General features: G+C 32.8%; 1 protein-coding gene and 1 non-coding gene across 2 annotated transcripts in view; both read left to right on the forward strand.

The window, feature by feature from the left end:
- The window catches only part of STPG2 (sperm tail PG-rich repeat containing 2), a 614,851-nt gene that overhangs the window by 159,828 nt on the left and 428,005 nt on the right, over window positions 1–27,018 (forward strand). The window contains exon 10 of the mRNA XM_053901392.1: window positions 2,158–2,250. Coding sequence (XP_053757367.1) covers window positions 2,158–2,250 — 93 coding nt within the window. The remainder of the gene's footprint in view (window positions 1–2,157; window positions 2,251–27,018) is intronic.
- LOC128776744 (U6 spliceosomal RNA) lies at window positions 4,075–4,182 on the forward strand. Its single transcript, XR_008421922.1, has one exon. It is a non-coding gene; the product is annotated as a U6 spliceosomal RNA (small nuclear RNA).

Here is a 27,018-nt window from a genome sequence, read left to right on the forward strand (position 1 = left end):
CACATTAATTATAGCTATTTTAAAGTTGTGTGTACTAACTCCAACATCTGGATAATCTATTGTCTGTTGTTATTTTCTGTTATTTTTTTTGTCTTGAGTTTTGATCATGAATGTCGGTCTTTTGGCATGCTCACGAAGTGTTAATAAAATGCCAGATATTGTATACAATATAGAGACTTTAAATGGTGTTACCTTCTATTTGAGAGAGTTTATACTTTCCTTTGCAAGTTGGGGAGAAGTCAGAGGAGATCACCTTAAAGCAATAATGAATTCTAGTGATTATAGTTTTTTTAGGGCTTAGTTTATTTACCTCTGGTTTGTTCATTTCCTTAAGTGTAGTCTCTCTGGGGATTTCAGCTGTGAGCCTGATGTGTTCAAGACCCCTTGCTTTGTCAGATTCTGAATTGCAATCTTTAATGCATATGTTTTTTAGTATTTTGGTTCAGATTTTTAGCATCACCCCTATCCCTTATCCCCTGGCAAACGTCTTCATGGAGAAAGAGATCATGTGTTTGAAGCTTCTTAAATCTGCAATTGTGCCATTCTGGCTTCACAAGACCAAAATAAGCTTGTTTCTCAATGTTTTAACAGCATCCCTCTGCCAGATCTAAACTCAAATTCTCTGTTGCCTGTTGTGAGCAAATGCTACCAGGGAGAAAGCACCTACAAGGCAATAGCTCACTTTTCAGAGGTTCTACCCTCTTTAGACTCTTAGCCCCTCTTGTCTATGCTGACAACTCAAAGTTAGAAGTATCCATGACTCTATTAGGCCTTTAAAAATAGGATTTTCTTATATTTTATCTGGATTTAAATTATTTTTGTGAAAATATGGCCTTCTGCAAACTTAATATTCCCTCTAAAGCCAAAGTCATCCAATGACTGATTCATTTTCTGAACTTCTACCCATAAATAGTAAAAGTTGCAAAATACTTTTGACCTTCTTTATGCTATAATTTCTAGCACTATATACATGATAATAATAAAATTATTATAAAAGTAAATTATTTTTTAACTTTAATAAATATAAAACCACACAAAATAATAATGCTGGGTCTGATGTCCTAGATTTGAAGGATTTCACAATTTATGACTGATTTTTCTGTTTGAAAATGATAAAAATCTATTTTCTTTTGAATGACTAGGTAGGAATAATACTAGGAAAGGAATGGAGAAGCACCAGCTTCAGCATTTAGGGTAAAGAGGCACATAGTTTAAAAGATACGTCTTTTAAGGGATAGATTTTATGGTAGATTAATGTTCCTCATAAAGTGTACAAAGAGAGATCTATTCTAGTAGGTACCAAATTCTGAAGTATTAAACAAGTATATCAGATTCTGAAATAAAAACAGTAAAGTATATAAAAATGGGAAAATGAGAATATTCTCATCCCTTTGTATATACAAAGAATGTTACTATTGGTTAACAGTTTAAAATATTAAATGGATACAAATGGCTAAATTATATGATGAATCAGAAAGAGTATAATATCAAAAAGATTAATTAATTGCTAATTAAATTTTTAGGTTACCAGCTTTATGTAACCTATTAATTTACATACTCAATGCATATTAGGAATTGTAGTATTTAAGAGAGTGTCGATGATTTTGCTTAGAAAATTTATTCATCCAGGATTTTCACATAATCAGTGTAAATAGTTATTGTTCATATATTTTATTTCATGTATTAATAATTAAGTACTAACAAATAATACTATATAATTGGCCAAATATCTTTATATATGTGTGTATGTGTATGTGATGTATGTGTATATATACAGTATATATACATGTATATTACTTATATATATATATAATGAAACAACAAGAATTGATGTTTGAATTTGACATTATGGTATAGATAATAACTCACTTGTAATGTGCTTAAATAATGTATGTAGATCTATCTTGTTTTTCTAGAGGTCCATATAATCAACTCTTTTTTTTTCCATTCAATGTCTCATTGACTTAAAGTCTTTTGCTTCTATATCCCATTTAAAATTTTTAATTTTTAATGAATATATATCTGTCTCTATTTAGTGACAGAGCAACATTGATGGGCTTCCTTGAAAATTTATTACTCATAGGGCCACTTGAATTGATAAATAGCATTGACACACTCTTTTATTTCTTTTTTCAACATGCTTTTTGGAATTCACAGGTTGGTGGAGTTTCTGATGAATTACCTAACTTGACTAACCGATATGCTGTTATTTTGTCAAGACCAGAAAAACCTACTAAACTGTCAGATATGGTAAGAAGACCCCTTTATAACAAAAGTTATTTGTAATCTGGGAATCATGGAGGGACTGTATAACATGAACAGCATATTAGGATCTGAGAGAGGTACATGGTAGGCTGTTGGTAACATCTTTGACTAGTATGATACTTCCTTTTTTTTTTTTTTTAAGAGAGCATGAATGGGGGAGAGAGGCAGAGGGAGAGAGAGAGAGACTCATAAACAGGGTTCATGCCCAGTGCTGTGGGGCACTGTCCTACTACCCTGGAATTGTGACCTGAGCTGAAATCAAGAGTCAGATGCTCAACTGACTGAGCCAACAAGGTGCCCCAATACTTCCATTTTTTAAAGTTCACCAAAAGTCTTGAAGCTAAGCAGAGTCCAGCATTGCTCTATGAGAGGTGATTATATGGAACATCTCCTGTAGGATCAGAGAACATTTGTTTTTAGAATGTGTAGGAAAACATAATCATGTTGTATATGAAGGGGAAGGCCTACTTAAGGTTCAAAACAGTTTACTTATAAGTGTAAATTTTTTTCTTTTAAATTTGAGTCAATCTTGAAACCTAAGACTCTATAGCGATTTTTTAAATCCATGTGAATCTGTATTTTAAATTGTGTTTTATGATATTTTTCTAACTAAATTTCCATTTTTTATAAAAAGCTAGTATTGATTAAATTGAAATACATAAAGCAGATGACATTTAAACATGAATACTTGACTGTTTCATCCAGATTGATTTTACTAAAAGTACATTTTGAAATTTGCAGTTAAAAAGTTAGACTTCTATGTATAGATATTGCTAAAATAAATCTATATAGAAATTAGACTGTCATTATAAGATATTCTTAATAACAAATTATCGAAACAAGCTCATCAACCAGGTTTTAAAACTTGAGAAATAGTATTGCTTGCTGAAATAAAATTATAGTAGGTTCACAGTGCCAAGAGTTGATTAATTCGTTAAATTAATACGTTGTAAAGTCTAAAAAATCATACAAATTACACTAATTTGGTGAGAGGCATCAGGAATAGACTTATTTTTTTCTGAGACATTGGTTGACTGAATGTAGGAGATGGTGTCAAAATTGACATCAGGTTCTATGACGTTTTTGTACCAATAAGTTCAAAAGACAGTTTAAAATTATCTGTCAGTTTTCTTGACATGTAAGAGATTCTCATAATTGTTAAATAAATGTGTTGTTTTCATAGATCATTTCTTTATCTTGAGCAATTTTATGGTTGTGTTGTTTCTCAAGTGAATCATTGTACACATTGTAGGATCCACTGTGAGGTATGTCAGAAGTAATTTATTACTAGTTTAAAGCTTTCAAGCATAGGAATATTTAGTGGATTCATAGTTATTTCTATCATAATATCATAGTTACTAGGAAAAAAATTCAAATCTCTGAAGGTACCCCTAGGAATGCATATGTATGTGCTAAATTTGCTTGTAGTAAAAAAAAGATGGTGATGTGCCCTAAAGAAAGATGAGGTACTTACCAATTGCTGTTATCTAATTTACATTTTTCTCTTTTACCTTGGTCTCTCACTGGATCTTGAAACTTCTGTTTTTGTATTTTTATTTTTTGACATGACATACTTGCAATGGAAAGTATTGGGTGGGACTTTGTTTACCCAAGAAGCAGAATAGTTTAATCACATAGAATATTTTAGCTTTTGAAACTCTTCTGCAAATGAGATACTCTTCAAACCTGTGGGTGTATAATATATATGTAATGAGAATCCAAATTATTAATTTCATATCAAAATTGATCTTAAACTTATGAAATAATGGGATTAGTTTTATAATTTTCACTTCAAATAAAAATATTACAGTGCTCACTTCGACAGCATAACAATTAAAATTGGAATGACACAGAGAAGATTAGCATGGCCCCCTGCACAAGACTGACATGCAAATATGTGAAGTGTTCCATATTTTATTTATTATTTATTTATTTAAGTTTATTTTTATTTATTTTTGAGAGAGAGAGAACACAAGTGGGAGAGGGGCAGATTGGGGGGGTGGGGCAGAAGACATAGAATCTGAAGCAGGCTCCAGGCTCTGAGCTGTCAGCACAGAGCCCAATGTGGGTCTCAAACCCACGGACTATGAGATCATGACCTGAGCCAAAGTTGAACGCTTAACCGACTTAGCTACCCAGGCATCCCTGAAGCATTCCATATTTAAAAAAAAATTAGACAGTTTACCTCCTACATATTTAAAATTTATATATACGGATATACTGCAATCTTAAAGGACACATTGTTTGATTTTCAAAATTTTATATAAGTTTCACATAAAAATATTTAAAAACTCAGGCTTCTGCTTTCATATGAAAAGCATGAACATATATCTCTTTTCTTTTTACATGGTCGCAGTAAAATAAGTTATTTTTAACTACAACATAATATTCGTTTAATATAAAAAGACAGAGTGAATGTATGATAAATGGAAGCTATAAACAAACCAAACATCTGTTTATTAGGCATTCCAAAAGTGGAATGCTAAGATAGTAGTTAGGACCATTTGATGGTAAAAAAACAAAACAAAACAAAACAAACAAACAAACAAACAAACAAAACAACAACAGAAGGTTTTCCTAAGCTGAATAAAGACACAAGTCTTCAATAAGAAGAAGTCAACAAAATACCAGGAAGGATGAATTTTAGAAGTCAAAAATCCCTTTCACATGGTTTTGCATTTTCAGAAGACTAGAAATAAAATACCTTGGAATCTTCCACAGAGAAAAGTAAGTGGGTCACCTACAGAGGGATGAGAAACATATTGATATCAAACACTATCCCAGTAGTATTAGCAATATTTCAGAGCTAGAAAATGATGGATTTCTGAGAGGAAATAATTTTGGATGTAGAATTCTGACTTTATCCAATATAAATCCAATTAAATGAATCAAGAAAATAATTTTCTGACACACAAGAGCCTGGAAATTGTAGTACCTCTACATTTCCATGTATAAAGATGTTCCAGCAAAATATAAGGAGAGAAATGAGAGAAGAGTGATATAAACCTAGAGAAGAATAGAAACTAAGCAATTCCTGGATGAAATAAAGTGAAAACAAATTAATAAAGAAGGCATTTTTAGCTCATTCATGGGTCATCTTCAAGAGTCAGGGATTTGGTGACAGAATTTTATTTGCTTCTTTTTGTGTTTGGCCATACTAGTTGGTTTGATAAGCAATAAATATGATATTCTAATTTCTGTTTTAATACTGATTGGTTTTAGATCAATCTATACAAATTGCAGAGATCTTAGTTATAATATAAAATGTAAATATTAGAAAACTTAATATCAATTAAATTTTAATATCAATAAAAATAAAAGACTGTAAATATTAGAAAACTTAATATCAATAATAATAAAAGAAAGAGGTAAAAGTTTGGGAGGCAGTAAAATATGCTAAATTTCTTATAGTGTGCAGAGTCAACAGATGTCAAAAGTTGACAAATTTCAGTATAAGTCCTTATATTAAGTTTGTAATGGTAAATAATAATAAAAAATCCCAACCTCTAAGAAACCCAATTACTGTTAAATTATTTCTGGGAATAGAACAGGGAGAGGTCAAGGAGGACAATTTTACTGTTTATTTTAGACTCATCTATGATTTGATTTTTATTATGCTGTGAATGTATTATTTTAAAATAATAATAAAAATAAAAATAGTACTCATGAGTTAATGGTGAGTATGTGTTTGGAATAGCATTATGATGTACTGGTTCCTGGACTGACCTATTCTCTGCAAACAAGCAAAATTCTAGATAAAATAGAAACAGAATGTTTTCATGAGTGCTTCCAAGAATTAGAAAGAAATGAGTACACAGGCTAAAGGCTAAATTTAGGAGGGACCCAGAGTGGCAGTGAAGTTCACTTTTACCCTGAGGACATTTGCCAAACAACTAGATGACTTTGAATTTTAATTGTTACAGCCTTAGAGGCCTCTAGGGAATGAAACAAAGCCTAAGACTCTCTCATAGTGGGTCCTCTCAAAGAAGAGTCATTAATACAGTTACAGCTCCAAAGGGCAAAAAACTATGCAGGAGTGAAATGCAGAGTGAAATCACCAGAGGATTTGTGAGAAGTTACCAGTGTTGGACTTTTTGGTTTTGAGTGTATGTTAGGGGAATCACCACTGAGAATCTGTTACATTTTATATTCATTTAATGACATGGATTGTTAAAAACAACAACAACAACAACAACAACAAAAGAAATCTGTCACAGATGTTAACTAAATTAATTTTATTAATAAAAATAAGTGCTAATGCTTCTTCTGTACTAGGCACCATTCCAAATGTATAGTAACTCATTTGAGTACTATAATTATGGTCATTTTGAAAAATGAGGAAACTGAGGCACAAGTTTAAAGTTTAAATGACAGAGTCAGAATTCAAACGGAGGCAGTTTAGTAATAGAGTTCAGTCTTTTTGCGCTACTCTTCTCTGGCTTAAAGAATTAGGCTTACGTGAAATAAATATGACAGTATAATAAATTACTTTTATGATTTAAAACAAAAGAGATGAGACTGTAAAGATCTCAGACATTATTATAAGGAATAGAAGTTTTTTTTTTTTAATGTAATTTCTGTCTTCCAGAAGCTGATAGAGAATTCAGTATTATGAACGATATTGAAGTTAATAACTTTCCTCTAGTTATTGAGAGACTAAAAATTAACTATGATTATCATTTAGTGGGAAAGTCATTGGAAGAATTTGATATACTTTCTTAGATCTCTTCATGCCTCATAAAGGGGCATCCTTTGCCTAATGACAACTGGTATCAAAAGTCACAAAAAAATTAGAGCAACTTTTTCTAAAAATTAAGAAATGACCTGAATTTATTAGAATTATTTGGTGAGCAGTTTGCACTATAGCTTTAATTACTTGAAAAACAGACCTAGAATACAGAGAGTTGAGAATGAAGAGAATATTAAAAATAAATTGTGATTTTATATATTTTTTAATTTATAATAATTTAAGTTGTTAAATATTTTGATTACAATCCCTAAACAGGTTAAAGTTTAAGAGCAAAAGCTTTGGAATCAGAGAAATGCTTTTAAAAATTTTTACTCCCCCTTGTAGATGAATGAGCTTAGGCAACTTCTTTAAATCTCAGTTTCCTCAAACATTAAATAAGGATAGTAAATTAAAAAGGGATAGCCCAATAGGATCAAAGTAAGAAGTAAGTGTATTATTGCTTCTAACACTTATTTCATTGCGTTAGTAACCTATGAATAAGTTAGTTATAAAGATTGTAAATGTCAGGGTTATGGCTCAAAGCTAAGTCAGTCCTATTCCAAAGCCTATGCTCTCTTTTCACCATTCTGTAATATTAATGAAGAGTATATATTGAAATATGGTAATGTCTTTTTCTTTTTAACACTTTTTTGAAAGTGAAATTTGCCTTCTTCCACCTGAGGCACCTCTGTCTTGCATGGTATTACTATGTCAGGAATGAAAAGGGAATAAATGTTGAGTTTTTGACTTAGGAAACATTTCTTGAAGTTTACTTCAGAGACAGCAATTGTGGGGACCATGGCTTAATAAAATGAAAAGAAGTTTCTACGTTATTTCTAAAGTGTTTCCTAATTTCAACTTTCCTTTAAATATTCTAGAACTAGAGGTTGGCCAAGAGTTCCAACTTCTGTATTAATTAGCTATTTCTGAATAATAAACTCAAAATCTTAGTAGCATAACATGAAAGACATTTATTACGTGCAAGTTTGCAGTTCAGGTAGGGAAGCTTAATTCAGGCTGCAGGTTTTCTGGGGGAAAGTCTACTGCATGCTGCCATTTGACTGGGACCAGCAGGATAGCTGGGGCATATTCTCCTCATGGTGATAGCAGAAATCCAATAATTTTACTACAGGAAAGATAATAGGAAAGTTGTAGAATAAGGGAAGCTTCTTGCTATACTGAATGAGAAAGCCTCTCCTGAATTGGAAGAATATGCAAGAATCAAGAAAGACAGCAGAGCAATGGAGTTGATATTTGAATGTGAGGCTTGTTTTATGCTCCTCCACATTCTTTGTGAACTCTGGTAAGATTGAGTGTTGGGTAGTAATGGTGGATAAATGGAGACTGAAGTTAAGAAATCCCAGAGATGAGGGGCACCTGGGTAGTTCAGTCAGCTAAGCCTCTGACTCTTGATTTTGGCTCAGGTCATGATTTTACAGGTTGCAGCCCCTCACTGGGCTCTGCGCTAACAGCACAGCATGGAACCTGCTTGGAATTCTCTCTCTCCTCTGTCTCTCTGCACCGCCCTCCCCCCCCCCCCCCCCCCCCGCCCCATGTCCCCTCGCTCTTTCTCTCACTCAGAATGAATAAATAAATAAAAAGTTATTAAAAAAGAAATCCAAGAGATGATAAAGCATGAATTCCTCTTAATATCTGAGAGTCTGGAAATGTGCTAGAGTAACACCCTCTTTCCCTCACACTGGGTGGCTGCTGCAGATAGAAAAGTTATAAATGTGTATTTAGGCAGAGAGGGGCTATATCAGTCAGGCCCTGGTCAGAACAATGAACCTCACTAGTTATTTTGAGATAGAGAATATAAGGAATCGTGTATATTGGAGAACTAAAAAGACAAAGAGGGAATGCTAAAGTATCTTGGACATAGTAACACAGGCAATCAGTGCCACCATGTTTAGGCCTTGGGGGACAAAGGGAATGGGTAGAATTATTAAAACTTGAAAACTCGGAGAGACCTTTAGTTGCTGGGATTTAGCCCTCTGAAGAGGAGGCATAGCCTAGCTGGTGCTAGTGTTTCAGGAACTCACAAGTAAAATCAGACCCGTGGGACCCTAAAGATAGTAAAAATATATCAGAAGTTATTTCAGCTGAACTATTTCACAAGAATTAAAGTTCTTCTGACTAAATCTGTATTACTCTCCGGCTGTTTTATAATTTCTCATTGGAATGGATATAGAAAGTGTTTTAATTTTTGCATAGTTTTTAGACTTTATTTTGTTGGTTAGTTTGCTTATTGGTATCTTATCATTCACCTAACCATTGGTGAAGGAAAGCACATGAAAATGAATTTTCTGAATATAGGCCCATTAATGTAAGTAAAGGATTTTAGGCACATGATTTCTGAAATCATGGAAAGTGAGTTGGTCAGAGTACACTTAGATACTTCCTTGAGTTACATTACATTTTGAAGTCTTTATAACTTTCACTTAATTGTGTAACTTCATTAGTTCAGAAAATGGGTTTGATATGCAAACAGCAAGAACAAGTGCTGCTGGCTGTCATCTTCATCAAAGCGGAGAAAGGATAGCGAAGACAACTGCCGAGCCAGATTCGCTGGCATAAGCCAGATTCTAGTGGCCTGCATTTTGATTGGGTGCAGTTACCTACCAGTACTTACACAGATTGTGAGAAGAATGCTTTTCTATAGTTTTAGCTATTTTTGATTGCCCTACATAGATCTCAGAAGTAAATAATAGCTTCATGAAGAAAGGATTTTATCTTTACTCTTCAGTTGCTAAAAAATTTTTGCACTTTCATGTGTTTTGAGAATGAAATCTGTCCTAACTTTGAAGGTGTCACGATTATTTAAAATGAACAATAGTTGGGTTGCTGGGTGGCTCCGGTGCATGGGTGCATCTTGATTCAGGTCTTAATCTCAGGGTCATGAGTTCAAGCCCTGCGTTGCAGCCTACTTAATAAATAAATAAAATGAACAACAGAGGGGTGCCTGGGTGGCTCAGTCGGTTAAGCTCCCAACTTCGGCTGGGGTCATGGTCTCACTGTTTGTGGGTTCGAGCCTCGCTCTGAGCTCCAACACAGAGCCTGGAGCCTGCTTTGGATTCTGTGTCTCTCCTTCTCTGCCCTCCCTCCCTTGCTTACACTCTATCTCTGTCTCTCTCTCTCTGAAAAATAAACATTAAAAAAATTAACAAAAAAATAAAATGAACAGAAAAATGACTCATATTTTATATATTTTCGGAGGTTTAAATTTTGTGACATTTGTGGCATCCATCCGAATATGATTCCTACATTTTATATCAACCAGTCATTGTTTTACAGCTTATTTGGTTATTAAACAAGAGGAAGTATGTTAACGGTGATATGGAAATGTTTAGTCAAGACTATAACTCCATCATTTAAGTCCTTGAAGCCACAACCATTTGTAGCAACCCTACAAATGGTATAACAATGATGGCATTAATACCATTAAGACCTCTTTATAATAAATTCATGACTAATGAAACATGGCATTATGGCATTTAGAAATTGACTTCAAATTTCTAATTATCTTACTTAGGATGCATATATTCATGAGGAGTAAACCTTGTTTCAGTGTGTTTAAATATTTAGGAACTCGTATCTCTTTTCAAAATTACCTCCACTGATGAAAAAAGCTATAGCTTGAAATGCTGGATTCATTTACAGATATCTCACTGACATGGTTATCACAGACATCTTTTGACCAATTGAAAACATTAAACTTTTAGGTACACGGTCATCATTATATACAAAAGTGTGTACTAATTGTCCTTCTGTTGGCACTTTTAGGGACAAACAGTAGTCCCTTTGTATTATTATACAAATTATTATAGATGTCTAAGGGAAAAGGTATTTTTCCATCACATAAGTTTAAAATGTAGTTACTAAGTAAGTTTTATATCATTGTCACAAGTACATAGGGAACAGATATGGAAAACTGTAACAGGTTTATATAAGTTAAAATGACATAGAAAAATAGAAAAAGAGGGTAAAGGGAAGAGTCAGAGCTAAGAGGAGGATAAAGAAAGGAGATAATGGGAAGAAGTACTTACATTATAAAGTTTGAGGGGGTACAGAATGACATAAGGAAAACCAAAGCAGGAACTTGTAGGAAAAATTGTAGCTACGTAAATTCAGTTGCTACTATAGGAAGAAATTGCTTTCAAATGAAGAAGCAGATGCATAGGAAGAAATCCCTTCTTTCGTCAGCCTTTCCAGTATCCTCTAGTACCTCCTGTTGGCAAAACCAGCAAAGAGCCATCTGACAAAGCACAAATATGGTTTGAAGATTCTCAGGTTTTGAGCTGGGATAATAAATTGCTTAAAATCTGGTACCTTTCACCCCTTAGACCACTTAGCATCCATATGTGTCTTTCTACTCATGTTTGAATTTCCACATGATATTCCAAACAACTCTGTGTTTCTGCCTAATACAAACAACTATGCTTTGTATAACATAAGTTTCCTCACTCTCCAACATGAGGAGATACAAGTTTCCAAATGTGTTTATCTTCATTTTTGGCCAAATTTAGTCATAGTCCATCTAAATATTTTGTTATCTAAATGCTGTTATACAGTGTTAATGTGCAGTTTGATTGTTACATAAATACTAAATCATACTTTGTTAACTTATAAAACTTTTAGAAAATAAAAAGGAGAAAGAGAAGAAGGAAGATTAAAATAGTTATCACATAGACACATACAAGGGAGAGAAGCGGAGAGAGAGAAGGAGATTTATCTGAAGACCTGCCACAGTCCTTATTTTTTAAATAGTCCAAGGCTGTAGATGATACTTCTGACTTCCTTCTATTACTCTCTGCCTTTTTCCTTTGCTCTCAAGAAGAGTGTCAGTTGTTTAGGGTTCTTTACCTAATAGAAGACCAAACTTTCATTTTTGAAGGATGTGAATCCTTAACGACTCTTCCTTTTTTTGCTTGATGTGCTTTCTAACAATCTTACATTGGAGATAGAAGTATTAGAAGAATTGCAGAGAATGCCCTGATAAAGTTTTTCCTGTCCTCACTGTGTATTAGCAACCCAGATTCCATTTGTTAATTGTGACAAATCACTCCAGTCAGTAAACTCTACCTCGTTTCAGTAGCATCAGTATCCGCAAATGCTAGTTGACACTGAGCTTTCAACTTGTACAATCACAGTTGTATCTCTAATGGAAACATTCCTCTCTTGAGAAGCAAGACTTATAAGTAAGTAGAGCTCAAAGTTATGGAGACAGGAGGCAAACATTTTGCATGTTATTAGTGAAATAATGAGAAGAGGTACTTGATATATATTGTATCTTAGCACCATGTATGTTAAAAAAATTTTTTTTTAACATTTATTTTTGAGAGACAGAGAGAGATAGAGCACAAGCGGGGGAGGGGCAAAGAATAAAGGAGATGCAGAATCTGAAGCAGGCTCCAGGCTCTGAGCTGTCAGCACACAGCCCGACTAGGGGCTCAAACGCAGAAACCGCGAGATCACGACCTGAGCCGAAGTAGGACGCTCAACCGACTGAGCCACCCTGGCACCCCCACCATGTGTGCTTAAATCCTGTCCTCTCAAGGTCTTGTCTCTCAACTGGCAGGTACCTTAATTGAGTTTTCAACAAGCCCTTCTGATGTTCTTTTAGGTCAGATGATTTTAAGTGCTGAGAGTATGTTAGACCTAGTGAATTGTGTGAGCACAAGCCCGATGCTACATTTCTTTTACTGCGAAATGAGTTCCTTGATCATAAATAATGTCTAGAATACCATAACAGTAAATAAGCCATTCTCTAAGTCTAAGGCTGGCAGTATTGGTGAAAGAATTATTGGCAGGGAAGACAATTTCTTGTAATGACCTTAAGGATTTTGAGTCAAGGTTATACTGGATTCTTCAAAGAGAGTAAGTGTTCTTTTTCTTCCTAGTCTCTCAAAGAGAGAATAGTTTATTTTTTGCAAGATTGACTTACTCTTTCTTAAATGTTTGTAAGGATTCCCTGTTAAAGCCTTCTAGACCTGAGATTTTACTTGTGGGAAGGTTTTAAAGAAAGGATTCAATTCCCTTATCTGTTAACCCTGTGTTTCTGATGATTTGGCTTCTGGGGTCTTGACCTTGGAGAAACTGCCCCTTCCAGGATTAGCCCGGAATGACTCTCCTCCAAATTTCCTTTCTTATGCAAACTAACCAATCCAGAGCTCACCACCAACAGCCTTCTTTATGGAGGCCAATAGGGGCCATTATTCTCCTGCTTTAATCACCGGGGGACAGGTACCAGACAATAAGGGACAGCCCCCTAAGCCCCTGAGCCTTCTGAAATTACTCAAACTAGCCAATCCTAAACCTGCATATCCTTTGTCACCATTCCTTCTAGTGGAAACCACAGTAAAAACTCCCATCCATATTTTCCCCTTCCTGCCTCCCCACCAACCTTGGTGCTTCTCTGTGTGACCTCCTGTGGAATTGGGATCTGTGAGTATAACAGATTTTGTTTTCAATGGTGGTCGGCTCTCAATCTGTTTACCTTGACATACCTGAATAATAATAATCCTATTTTTAAAACAACTTAATAGATTTTGAACTATGTATATTTTATATTTCTTCTTTTGGTTAGTTTTATTAATTCAACTTTTAGAGAAATATATCCATTTCTTCCATATTGTCAAATATATTTGCTTAATCATAATATTGCCTTTTTTATCTGTAGGATTTATAATGATGCTCCTTCCTTTCCCCTTGATATTGGTAATTTGTATTTTCCCCTCTCACTTCCTTCCTTTTTTCCTGTAATAAATCCTATTAAAGGTTTATCAAAATTTGTAATCATTTTTTTAAAGAAAAACTTCTGACTTTGTTGATTTTCTCTGTTCTAATACTCTGTTCTCTGTATTTTCTATTTCATTGATTATCTTTATAATTTTTCTTTGTGCTTTCCTTAGGTTTGATTTGTATTTCTTTTTCTAGTGTCTTGCAATGGAAGCTCAGTGATTTTCAGTTACTTTTTGATTATATATATATATATATATATATATATATATATATATATAGGCAATACATTTCCTTCATATACTGCTTAGTTATATGCCACACATTTTATATTGTTTTTAATTTTCACTTAGCTTAAAGTATTAATTCATATTTAAATTTGATCTGTTTAGAAGAGTACTAAGAGTACTAATTTCTAATTATTTGTTATTATTTTAAACTTGCTTCCATTATGAAAAATAGAATATACTCAATTATTTCAAAATATTAAAAATACAAAGGCTTTCTCTATGGATCAGCATGTGATCAACTTTTTGTGTGTGTATGTGGAAGGAATGACACATCATCACTTTGTGATATCTCTAGAGTTCTCCTGAATGCATTAATAATACACACTATTTTATCTGCAGGGTCTCTCAATATCACGAGATAGAATTCATCAGGAGTTGCAGATTTAACTTTATTTGGAACATACTGATTATCTCTGATAATTACTTTTAAGCATTTTGAAATCTATTCTTATAAACCAATATACGAATTTTTAGTTTCAGTAGGAAAGCTATTTTTTGACAGAAAATATGGACATAAAATAGGAGGTTGGTAATTTTTTTCTCAGTCTTCTTTATAGTAAGCCTTTTATGAATATCATTAGTCAAGAATACTTTTTTAAAATCTTTATTTTAATTTGGACCAGTGTCACACATTTATTTAAGACCATTGCTATGAGGTTGGTTTTCATTTGTCTTAACTTTAAACAGATTATTAATTTCTTAAAGGTAGATATTGTTTCATTGTTGTCCTTCCTGGTTTTGTATCATACTGGGTACATACTAGGTTCTCAGCATATAGTTTGACATTTAAGGAAGAATATAAATGAGAAGATTCTCTTTTCTCTTATGAGCAGTACTTACCTCAAGGGAAGAATAATGTAATTATGAAAAATCTAATGAACCTAAAAAGGAAATGAAATCCTTATCAAATTGATACATAGTCTAAAAGAAACATTTGGTATTGTCTACATAAAAGTTGAAAAAAAAGAAAGGTGAGAAAATGTACTTATCTTTTATGTTATACCTTGCATGTAGTTTAGTTGTGTTTTTGTGCCTATGTTTTCTGAAAGCCAAGGCTATTGGAGGTTATTTTATCCTCTGTATCAATATAGTTTGTATGAATATAATTTTATTTACTTTCTTTTTTAAAGGTTTATTGTTTAACAATTTTTTTTTAAGTAGGCTTCATGCCTAACGTGAGACTTGAACTCATGATGCTGAGACCAAGAGTTGCGTACTCCATTGACTGAGCCTGCCAGGCACCCTAGAATATACTTTATAAATATTAAATTTATTTTATTTATTTTCAAATGTTGCCATGTATCTAAACTTTTCAATCACTACGTTTTGAATTTTTCTTAGTTGGGTGAAATAAGTTAATTTTATATAAAAATAGAATATATGAAAGTCATTGTTTTCCAGTGTTCATTGTGTGTTCAGATTTTCTCAATTTGTTCTACTTACAAAATCCTTACTTGAACTAGCACTTTATTTTCTTGGTAACCTATCCCATTTTACTTTCTTTAACTTAGTATAGGGTGCTAATTTTTTTCCATAGGGTTGGCGAACCACCATTTCAGTGGCTCTAATTGGGCTTCAGAGAATCATCAGTTTAGTTGTGTTTGCCCTAAATATAATTTCAAGGAATATATGATGAGCATCAGTTTAGCTTGAGATAAGAATTTGCTCTCAGATAGAGATTACTGTGAAAATAACCATATAGGGGGAGGTTTTCTTGTTTGTTGGTATCAATTATTATTTATATTTAGGTTTAGATAAATCATTTCAATGAATTATCTTTCATGTGTAGATCCAGATGTTATAACTGTTATAAATTTGGGGGATTTATTTTTAGTAACTGTTCTAAAGTATAGTTGATTTGAGCTTCAATATCCTCAGGATTTGCAATTATAATTTTGTTATTTTTGATTAAAATAAACACAAATCAGGAAGCAAACCTAAAAATTATATTATTGTAAATGTTAAAATTTGTGTTCAACTTGTTCATTTAAATTTGCCTATTAAATTTAAAATATTCAGACTTAAATTTCAAACTTAGCATGAAATTGTATAGAAAAATTTGGGGTTTGTGTATGCACTAAACGTTTTAAAATTTGAAATCCATTGATTCTGTCTGGTATTTGTTACATTTAAAAACACGATGATGCCCCTATATTGAATGAGGATTATTATTTAATCCATCATGTGTAGGTTTATGGTCCAATATTAGTCATGCTTGAGAATAGTAAACACTTATGCATTATAATCTTAATTGAGAGTTTAAAACTATAGTCCCATCATTACAAATATCAAAGAGTAGAAGCTGTTCCATAATTCAAGGACACAGTGGGTCACTTATGTCTGCCTTGACCTCAGATATATGTTCAACTGCCTCTCTGACATTTCCACTTAGATTCTAATTGGTATTTTTTTATTTTAATGCATCCAAATACAATTAATTCTTGTAACTTCTTCATTTGCTCTAATTACAGACAGATAGTATGTAAGTATGGTAAAACACAACTCAAGTGATGAAGTTAGGCAGATGAAATTTTTGAAGGAAGTAAACTTTCAGTGGGCTCTTTAATTAATTTAGTGGATGAGAGAGATGAAGAAGAAAAGACAAATTTGTTAACTTCCCAGGGCAGCTATTTATTCTCTTTCATTTTGTGTTTCTGTTTTTGTCATGACTATCTGGATTTTCACTGAAGCTTAAATTGCTCAAATTCTCTTAGGATGAAGGTTATTTTTAACATCATTTAAAACTATCTGTTGTGTTGCCAATATTCTTGGAAGGTACATACTAGTGTGAATTTATTTTGCCAAAACAGTTATTATTGGAAGCTAATAGGTCTTTCAAACTTTATTATAAAGGTACCCCTTTCCTCTTTACAATTGTTGGATCATTATTATAACTAGATTTCTTCATTTGCTAGTAGATCCAAAATTATATGCCAACTAGTAAGACCAGTGTTTTTCAGTCCTGGCTTGGAAAGCTTCGTAGAATCAGCTAGAGAGCTTTAAAAAAATGTCCATGTCAAGTTCTCGTTTCTAGATATTATGAATTAATAATAATAATTAATTATTAATTGTTGTGGAGTGGGGTTCATGTATCTATATTTTTTAAAGTTCTCAGACAATGTTAAGACAATTACATGTTTGAAAACTGAGTTAGAATGTCCTATAATTAATTTATACTAAGTTTTACTCAATATTAGCTCTCCCTTTCTTTCTAATTAGTTTAATTTCAAGCACTTATCCAGTTGTTCTTTCATTCGTTCATTCATTCATTCATTTAGCATATGCTTACTAGGGTTTAACATGTGAAGTTCTAGGTGCTAGGAATGTAGTGGTGGGAAAGACATGCAAAATCTTTGTCTTCATAGAAATACTATTTTAGTGCAGAGGGGAAAGGAGGCCATAAGTAAAAAAATTAAATAAACATGACTTTTTTTCTGTTGCTGTTATGAGTCAGGAAGGAAATATACAAGTTCTGTGAAAGAGAGAAATGACAGAGATATGGGGTGGGTTGATGCTCCCAGAAGTTTTCCCTGATAAAATGGCATTAAGATTCTAAATGAGAAACCAATGGTGAGAAGAGGCTAAGTAAGGTTGATTCAGACAGGAGGAGCTTATAGCACCAGAGCCCTGAGGAGGAAAAGACTTGATGTATTTGAGGAACAGAAAGGAAATGAGATGGATGACTTTCAGATGAGAAAAATCAGTTCTTATTTGAATTGATGTTCCCCTGACGGTAATGTATATATTTCTCTCTGATTTATTTCAAGATTTTTGTTTTGGTTTGTTTTACTTCTCAGAAATTTGATTTTGATGTTTCTGGGTATAGATTTACTTAGGTTTGTCTTGTCTGAGGTTGTTGAATCTGTGGGGTTTATATCTTTTGTCAAATTGGGGGAATTTTTTAGCCATTATTTCTTCAAATATATATGCATTTTAACCCTATACTCTTTCTTCTTTCCTTTTGAATCAATATAAATTTTAGACTTTTTGGTATTTTCCCACATATCCCTAAGGCTCTGTTAATTCTTTTAAAATCTCTTTCCTGTCTATTCTCATTTGGATAATTTCTACTGATCTATCTTTAAGTTGACTGATTCTTTCTTTTGTCATCTCCGTTCTGCCATTTAGCTCATCTAGTGAAATTAAAAAAAAATTGTTAATTGTATTTTCCATTCTAAAGTTGTCATTTGGTTTTTTTTGTATACTCTAGATACTAAGAATTTTTAATTTTCCACTTGTTTAAGACTGTTATAATTGCTTGTTGGTACTTTTGTATGATGTCTGTTTTTAGGTCCTTGTCAGATAATTCCAGCATTTGTTTCATTTTGGTGTTGTCCTCTTCTTGATTATTTTTTCTCATTTGAGTTGAGATTTTCTTTTCCTTCATACGATGAGTAATGTTGGATTGTGTCCCAGACATTTGCAGTATTATGTTATGAAATTCTGGTTCCTACTTAAATCTATTTTAACAGATAGTCAATTTATTTGGGTTTAGGGCACACATCCTGGACCATTTTTGTGGGCTGTAGTTCAAATGTCAATTTAGTACTTAAAATCTTTGCACTGCTATTTTGTTCTATCTTGTTTGTATGCTACCCAGTGGCCAGTTTGAAACTTGGACAGTATTTCACATGACATTTCAGTTCTCAGAGCTTTTACTTTGTTAATTTGATTCTGGTTTCACCCATGAGCCAGTTGGAGGTATACCAAAAACTTCATATACAGATATAAATAATTCCTTTCTTCAGCTTCCTCTTTTCTATAATCTACTCCTCTCCTGACACTCTCTAGCTGGAAGGAGGTAAGGTGCTACTTTTTTGTTGTCATCTTAGTATAGAGTAGAATTGGGTCAAGGCTCTGCCCTGTAGTTTCTGCATCATCAGGTGGGGAGTGGGACAGTGCACTTCATTAGTACAGCACATACATGGTTAATAAGGCTCTGCTCCATAGTGTCCACAACACCTGGTGGTGGAGGAGCAGGGTGCAGACTTTTTAGCATTGTTTCTATGGAGTAGGATGACTATAGTCAAAAGTCCTACAGGGATTTCTTCCTGGTTCTTTGGCTAGACAGAACAGGCATTTCTTGAGACTGGTTTTCTTTTCTTTTCTTTTCTTTTCTTTTCTTTTCTTTTCTTTTCTTTTCTTTTCCTTTTCTTTTCTTCTTTCTCTTCTCTTCTCTTCTCTTCTCTTCTCTTCTCTTCTCTTCCCTTCCCTTCCCTTTTATTTTCCTTTCCCTTTTCTTTTTCCTTTTCTCTTTTTCTCCTTTTTCCTTTCCCTTTGCTTTCCTTTGCTTTCCTTTCCTTTCTTTTGCTTTGCTTTGCTTTGCTTTGCTTTGCTTTCCTTTTTCCTGTTTCAATTGCCATTTCCAGGGTGTGGGCTACTCTTGTGTCTAGGCTAGGATGTATAGGAGGAAAAAAAATTTAGGGAGTTAAGTGAATTAATTGTCAGGTCTTCCCCTTGAGTCCTGAGGATCTTAGTCTACTCTATTTTCTCTGGTCTTCAGGGGCTTCTGATAGCTATATTTGATCCAGGATTTTAGTTGTAACTTACAGGATTAGGGTAGAATGTGCTTATGCCATTTTGTCTGGAACTGGAAGTCGCCTACTTAGTTTTCATAGCTTTTAGTTACCTGCTCTATGTATTCTGTCTAGGGTTTTTATTTATTTTTGAAAAAAAATTTTTAACATTTATTCATTTTTGATAGAGACAGAGTGCAAACAGGGGAGAGGCAGAGAGAGAGGGAGACACAGAATCTGAAGCAGGCTCCAGGCTCTGAGCTGTTAGCACAGAGCCCGATATGGGGCCTGAACTCACGAACCATGAGATCATGACCTGAATCCAAGTTGGATGCCTGACCAACTGAACTACCCAGACGCCCCTGTCTAGGGTCTTTAGATGGATTCAGCAGGAGAGGCAGGATGGATTATGTGTTTTCTATTTTTACTGGAGCTAAAACTCCTGTGTGTGTGTGTTTTTTTTTTTTTTTTTGCGCTAAAATATAAGTATCTTTAAAAAAATTTATTTTCCAATGATTTGTTCTAATATTTAGAATATATGATGCATACATTGACCTTATATACACTGATTTTGAGAAATTCACCCATTTATTCTAATAGTTTATAGTATACTTCAGATTATTTACATGCAAAACCATATAATCTATGGAAAATGACTTTGCAATCACTGAGGGTGATGATGATAATGATGAAGATGATTATCATGTTTTAGTGACTGGCACTGGTGCCAGCAAATGTTGAATAAAACTGGTGAGAATGAACATCTTTATTTTGTTTCTGGGAGAACATTTCAGTATTTCACTATGTTGTGTAATGTGAACAGTAATTAAAAAATAGTCTTCATCATTTAAAGAAGTCCTGTTTCTATTTGCTAAGAGTTTATATTGGGAATATGTACTGAATATTATTTTTTACATATATTGGCATATTTATGACATTTCTTCTTTATTCTCTTATTTAGTAAATTACATTGATTACTTTTTGAATATGAAATTAATTTTTGCATATATTGAATCGCTCCATCTGTTTATGATGTAATATCCTTTTTATATGTTATAACACTTTACTTGCTAATATATTTTTTTAGGACTTATGCTTCTGTATCCATGGCTTAAATTAGTATTTGTTTTATTTTTAATGATTTTATTAGGCTTTAATATCATGGTTATGGTTACCTCATAAATTAATTTGGTAATGATTGCCTCATTTCTTATTTCCCAGTTGAATTTGTGTAGGATTGGTATTTTTCCTTAAATATTTCTTGGAATTCAGTGGTGAAACCATCTCAGATTAGAATTTTTTGAGATAGTTTTTAATAACATATTAAATTCCTGTAGTATATTTAGGGACTAGTTTTCTATTTTTTTCCTGCACTGTTTTTTTTTCCCCATTATATTGGTTGGTCAGTCTTGCTAGATTTTTAAAATCAATTTTTTTTTAACGTTTATTTGTTTTTGAGACAGAGAGAGACAGAGCATGAATAGGGGAGGGGCAGAGAGACAGGGAGACACAGAACCTGAAACAGGCTCCAGGCTCCAAGCTGTCAGCACAGAGCCCGACGCGGGGCTTGAACTCACGGACCCTGAGATCATGACCTGAGCTGAAGTTGGACGCCTAACTGACCAAGCCACCCAGGCACCCCTAGATTTTTAAAATCAATTTTATTGATCTTTTCAAATAACCATTTTGTGACTTTGTTGATTTTCTATTTTGTATTTATTACTCTTGCTGTCTTTTAAAAAACTTTCCACTTTAGGTTTAATTAAGCTGTTTTTTTTTTTCCCTAGAATTTTAATTGGATGCTTAGATTTTTGATTTTGGTTATTCTCCATAAAGTTCCCTGTAAGCCCCATGTTAGCTGCATTCCACAGATTTTGATACATCATATTTTCATTACCATTTACTTTAAAATATTTTCTTACTTCCATTATAATTTGTTCTTTGACATGTCAACTTGGAAATAAAAAGCCGCAAAGAGAGGCAAATGAGCATTTATTTGGTATTAAAGAATTTGAATTTGGGGAGCACATATTTTGGTAAAAAACCCAAGTAGTATTTTCTCTTGTAGGGCAAAAGCAAGGGTTTTTTATGAGAAAAAAGAAGGGGAGCCATTACATGGTTTGAAGAAAAGAAAAAACTTTTTCTACGGGTGTTAAGAAGCTAAACTAGTCTGGGTTATAGATTGGTTGACTAACTAATTGTATCTTCAGAAAGTCCACAACTACCAGTATTGTAATCAGGATTTCCATTATCCTGCTGACTTCTTACAACTGCTTATAACAACTGATGTTTTGACCAATCCAAGGGTTTTGGCCCAATTCAAACAGAGATGAGTGAGGCAGTTTCTCTGCAGTCGTCACTCTGTATCCATTTTAAAATGGCTCCAGTCATGTCAATTTTTCACATATCCAGTGGATTTTTAGAATTGTATTGTTTAATTTCCAAACACTTATGGATTTACTAGATACTATCTTTTTCTGGATTCCTGGCTTATTTCACTGTAGTCAAAAATACAGTCTATATAATTTAAATCCTGAAAAAAATTTGACTTGTTTTATAGAATATCATATGGCATATTTTGGTAGCTGTTCCACATATATTTGAAAAGAATGTATATTCTGCTGTTATTAGATAAGTGTTCTAGATATGTCAATCACTTGACATTTGTTAATTGTGCTGTTCAGCTCTTCCATATTTTTAAGTTTTTTTTCCTGCTTGTTCTATATATACTTATTTAAAACAAAGACAGTTATTTTAAAATCTTGAACTTGCAATGTGGATATTTATTGTTTCTTTTAATATTGATTGTTTTTGCAGAATCACAGCAAGATTAAGATTATTTTTAATTCTTGATTCATCCTTTAAAAAGTAATTCTCTCCTTTCCTCTTATTTCCCATTACATGAATAATATGTAAAAATGTAATTTGGTTATAAAAAAGCCAGCTTTTGCTCACCATTTCTCTTCTACCCCATACTTTTTCTGAACTTTAAAATTTCCATTTATCTGGGGATGCCTGGGTGGCTCAGTTGGTTAAGCATTGGATTCCTGGTTTCAGCTCAGGTCATGATCTCATGGTTTTGTGGGTTCAGCCCACTTCAGGCTCTGAGCTGGCAGCAGGGAACCTGCGAGGGATTCGGTCTTTCCTTCTCGCTCTCTGCCCCTCCCCGACTCATGCAGTCTCTGTCTCTCTTAAAATAAAGTTTAAAAAAATTAAAAATTGCAATTATCTGCATCTTGATAAGTAAAGAATACAGATCATTGCATTCAAGTTGTTCTCAATTTAATAATTGAAGAATTTAATCTGTAACTTAAATTCATGAGTCTCATGAATTCATTAATTAAATTAAATGCCTTGCCATGGAGATTATATTAAGCAAGGGATAAATGATGTTTTCTATTATTCCTACCTAGTTATGTAATTCTTTTTTGTGAATCAAACAACTGTGGTAGTGTTACCTTATATGAAAACATATCAGTATGTATTGTAAACATTAGAATACCATACTGTTGACATTTACCCAAAGAACATTCACAAAGATTTAGTGATTAAACATTGAATTTTTGGAAAAGAGAAATGTAGAAGTTTAAGTTTTTGAATGAAGTGAAGGATTTTTTTTTGACAGTGAGTTAACAAAATGTACTTTCTTTTTTCCAAGTTCTTATTTATATTCCAGTTAGTTAACATACAGTGTAATATTAATTTCAGGTATAGAATTTCATGATTCATTACTTATATACAACAAATACCCAGTGCTCATCATAAGTGCCCACCTTAATACCCATCACCTATTTAACCCATCCCTCCTCCTACCTCTCCTCCAGTAACCATCAGTTTGTTCTCTATAGTTAAGTGTCTGTTACCTGGTTTCTCTCTCTCTCTCTCTCCTTCCCCTATGTTCATTTTTTTGTTTCCTAAATTCCACATGTGAACAAAATCATCTGGTATTTGTCTTTCTCTTACTTATTTTGCTTAGTATGATGCTCTCTAGCTCCATCCATGTCGTGAAGGATTTGTTTCAAGTTTTCATTTCTCTTAGTATTTCTATCAATTCTGTAATTGAGACAACTTGTTGGTCTAATAAATTTTTTTTATTTATAAGAGAAATACATAATTGAAAAAGTTTTTGAAAACAAAAATGGAGAAAAAAGAAAAGTTTATGCAGTCTACCATCTAACAATAGCAACTGTTAATGGTTTGTTGAACTTTTCTTTCATTGTAATAATAATAAAATGATTTTTTTGCAGTTTTCTTCAAGACTATTATAAGTATTTTATGATTTAAAGCATTTTGACTACCATTACCTAATGAATAGAAAATGTAGACTCTTTCACTTGTTGTGAGGAATGCATTACTAAGGATGTCCTATAATTTAAGTCTCATTCAATTAACGATTTTCACATAGGAATAAATATACAGTTATGGGTACATATTCAGGGACCATCCACTGTAATTTAAGAACAGATTATGGGCACTGATTTTGTAGTCATATCACTCACAGGTGGTTGTTTTTGTTTTGCTTTTTAAAATGTTCCATTATTCCTACCTAGTTATGTAACTCTTTTTTGCAGATCAAACGTCTACAACATTTGTCTTTGTTTACTTTTGACACTATTTATTTGTGATTTTTCTCTTGTTTTCCATTTGTGTTCTGAGTTATATAGGCATTTGTAAGAGATAATTGACACTTTTGCTTCAGTTAGAATGTTCTAGGTTTCATTAGTTCCAGACATAAATTTTTGCATTAATTTTATGTTGCTTGATTTAGGTTAATTATGATAATTTGCATAATCCTCTCTCTTGTCACAGTGAATAGGTGCTAAGATGGACAAGAGAATAGTCTAGGATTATGTTCTCTGGTTGAAGAAAAAAAGAAGCTTTCTCTTCTTCAACTGAATTGTTTAACAGATGGATATAAGGCTGCAGCCATTATTCTATCAGGAAGAAAGCCTGCCTACAGAAGGAATTGACACATAGAAGAGAATAGGGCTTAGAGAATCAAAGAGAAATAGAATTGAAATCCTGTGTAAATGATGTCTGAAACTCACCCTTCTTCTAAAGCAGTGGTATTTAACCCTGTGCACACGTTGGAAGTTATCTGAGAACATTTTTAAATATTTATAATATATATATAATATATATCATATAATATAATAAAATACATATAACATTATATATATACATATATAATATATATTGGTAACTGGTATATATATATGATGTTAATATATATATATTATATATTATATATAATTATATATTATATATTATATTATATTATATATAATATATATATTATATTATACTATATATATATACCATATATATAATACATGTGGGGTACCCAAAATTACTTGTAGCATCACCTCTGGAGAGGAAGCATTGGGATATAGGCAAGGATATTTTTAAAAAGCCTCCCTAGGTTATTTTAAAGTGCAGACAGGGTTGAGAACTATTGCTCTAGAGTTTTCAGTAATATGAGCCAATAATTTTCTTAGTATTTAAGGTAATTTGTGTTTCTTTTTCTGTTATATGCAACTAAAATCGACCTCACTGATAAACCAGGAAAGGAGATTTCATTAGAAAAAAATTTAGGAAGGAAAGTTGGCATGAAAAGCATCAGTACAGAATTTATATGCTAGCATCCCAGAGTCTAGGCTTAGCACTTATTAAAACAATCTAACAACTATTAAGTTCAATTTGTTAGGAAAGTTGGAAAAAAGGGAATGGTGCAAACCACTGCAATGAGATAAGAACATGTTAAGCCATGCTAAGTAGATAGAATTATGGCTTCATGAAAACACTCTATTTCATATTGGATAGTTAATAGAATATAATACAGAATCAGACATATCTACTCCAATATTTTTTCATTTAGATAGCAAAAAGATACTTTGTCATAAAGTTGACTACATCTCTTGAAAGATTGTGTAATCTGGGACACGGGGGTGGCTCAGTTGGTTAAGTGTCTCACTCTTGATTTCTGCTCAGGTCATAAACTTACAGTTGTGAGTTTGAGCCCATAATGGGCTCCATGCTGATAGTGCAGAGCCTGCTTGGGATTCTCTCTCTCCCTCTCTCTCTGCCCCTCCCCTGCATGCTCTCTCTCTCTCTCTCTCTCTCAAAATAAATAAATGAACTTAAAAAAGGAAAGATTGTGTAATCTTAGATTTGATTTATGGTTTTTTCTTTTTCTTTCTATGTTACAGATAAACATTGTCTTTTTATTTCTTTGGAGTATTTTAGGTGTAAATTAGGCACTTCAAGGAAGCTATTTTAGTAACAAACTATCTTTCACATTTTACTAGCAGAATGTTACAGCATCTTACTTGTTACTGAGTCATCATTATCAGACTCATTTCAGTTGCTTGACCATGTGTTATAATGTGGTTTTCTTTTGGGATTATACCATGAGCCCAATTTTGATCTGATTTTTAAATAAATAATATATTCTTATCTTCTGTCTGAGTTAGAGAATTTTCTTTTAGCATTTAGTTGTATTTATTTAAAAAATTCACAGGATGGCTGAAAAACATAAAATTGAGAAATAAAATTGGGAGTGCAAATGACGTCAAATATTCTTATTACTTTTTGGATTTTTTTGGCCAGTTGAACTGCAATCATTTTTTTTAAATTAAATTTTTTTTTTTTCCTTTTGCCAATTTTGAGATCCACTTCTTACTCTTTCTCTGAGCTACTTTTGTTCACCAGCCCCAGGCTGATTGTTACTGTTGAGATGCAGCCTTCTGATCAGGAATACCAATATTGGAAAATCTGTGCAGTTCAAGTTTCCTGAACTGGCATTAATTTAGATCAAGGAAGACTTCAGTTCAGACATATAACTTATAGGCATAGAGATAACTAAGGATCACACTGAGCATTAGTTAATGTAAGCTGATAGCTGAACAGTATGGTTAAGACTTGAGTAAAGCAGTTAACTGGGAATCCTGAGGTAAATTAACTCAGGAGAGACATGCCAAGCCCTTTGGAGATGATCAAAAGAAAAGAGGTGCTGTGAGGCAAAATTACAAGCCAAAGTAGACAGGAGGTAATCCTATCTTAGGAAGTAAATTATTTTAGAAAATAAGTTTTATTTTTGAAACTAGGAACCAGAAGCAGTTGCTTTGATTTGAATGAGCTGTTTTCTAAATAGTGCAATGAGCAATTATACTACATTTTATTTTACATTTTATTAACACTCCATGGATGAGTGTTCTGAGAAAAAATGATAATATTTTAGTGAAGGAATTTACCATCTTAAATTCCTTTTTCAAACAAGATGATATAAATATTACAGTAGGTAATTTGTGAATCACTTATATTACAGAAAAGATATATGGAAGGAAATTTAAAACTAAAATAATATTAAAACTGGATTTATTCATAAAATAACCCTCTAGAATGTGCTTCATCTTTTATAATTATATAGGCAGGACTTTTAGGAACTCTTGGTTGTCTGCCTTGATTTATTTTACTCATA

Source organism: Panthera pardus, unplaced genomic scaffold (genome assembly GCF_024362965.1).
Source record: "Panthera pardus isolate Hobbes unplaced genomic scaffold, ASM2436296v1 HiC_scaffold_13, whole genome shotgun sequence".
Taxonomy (NCBI): Eukaryota; Metazoa; Chordata; class Mammalia; order Carnivora; family Felidae; genus Panthera; species Panthera pardus.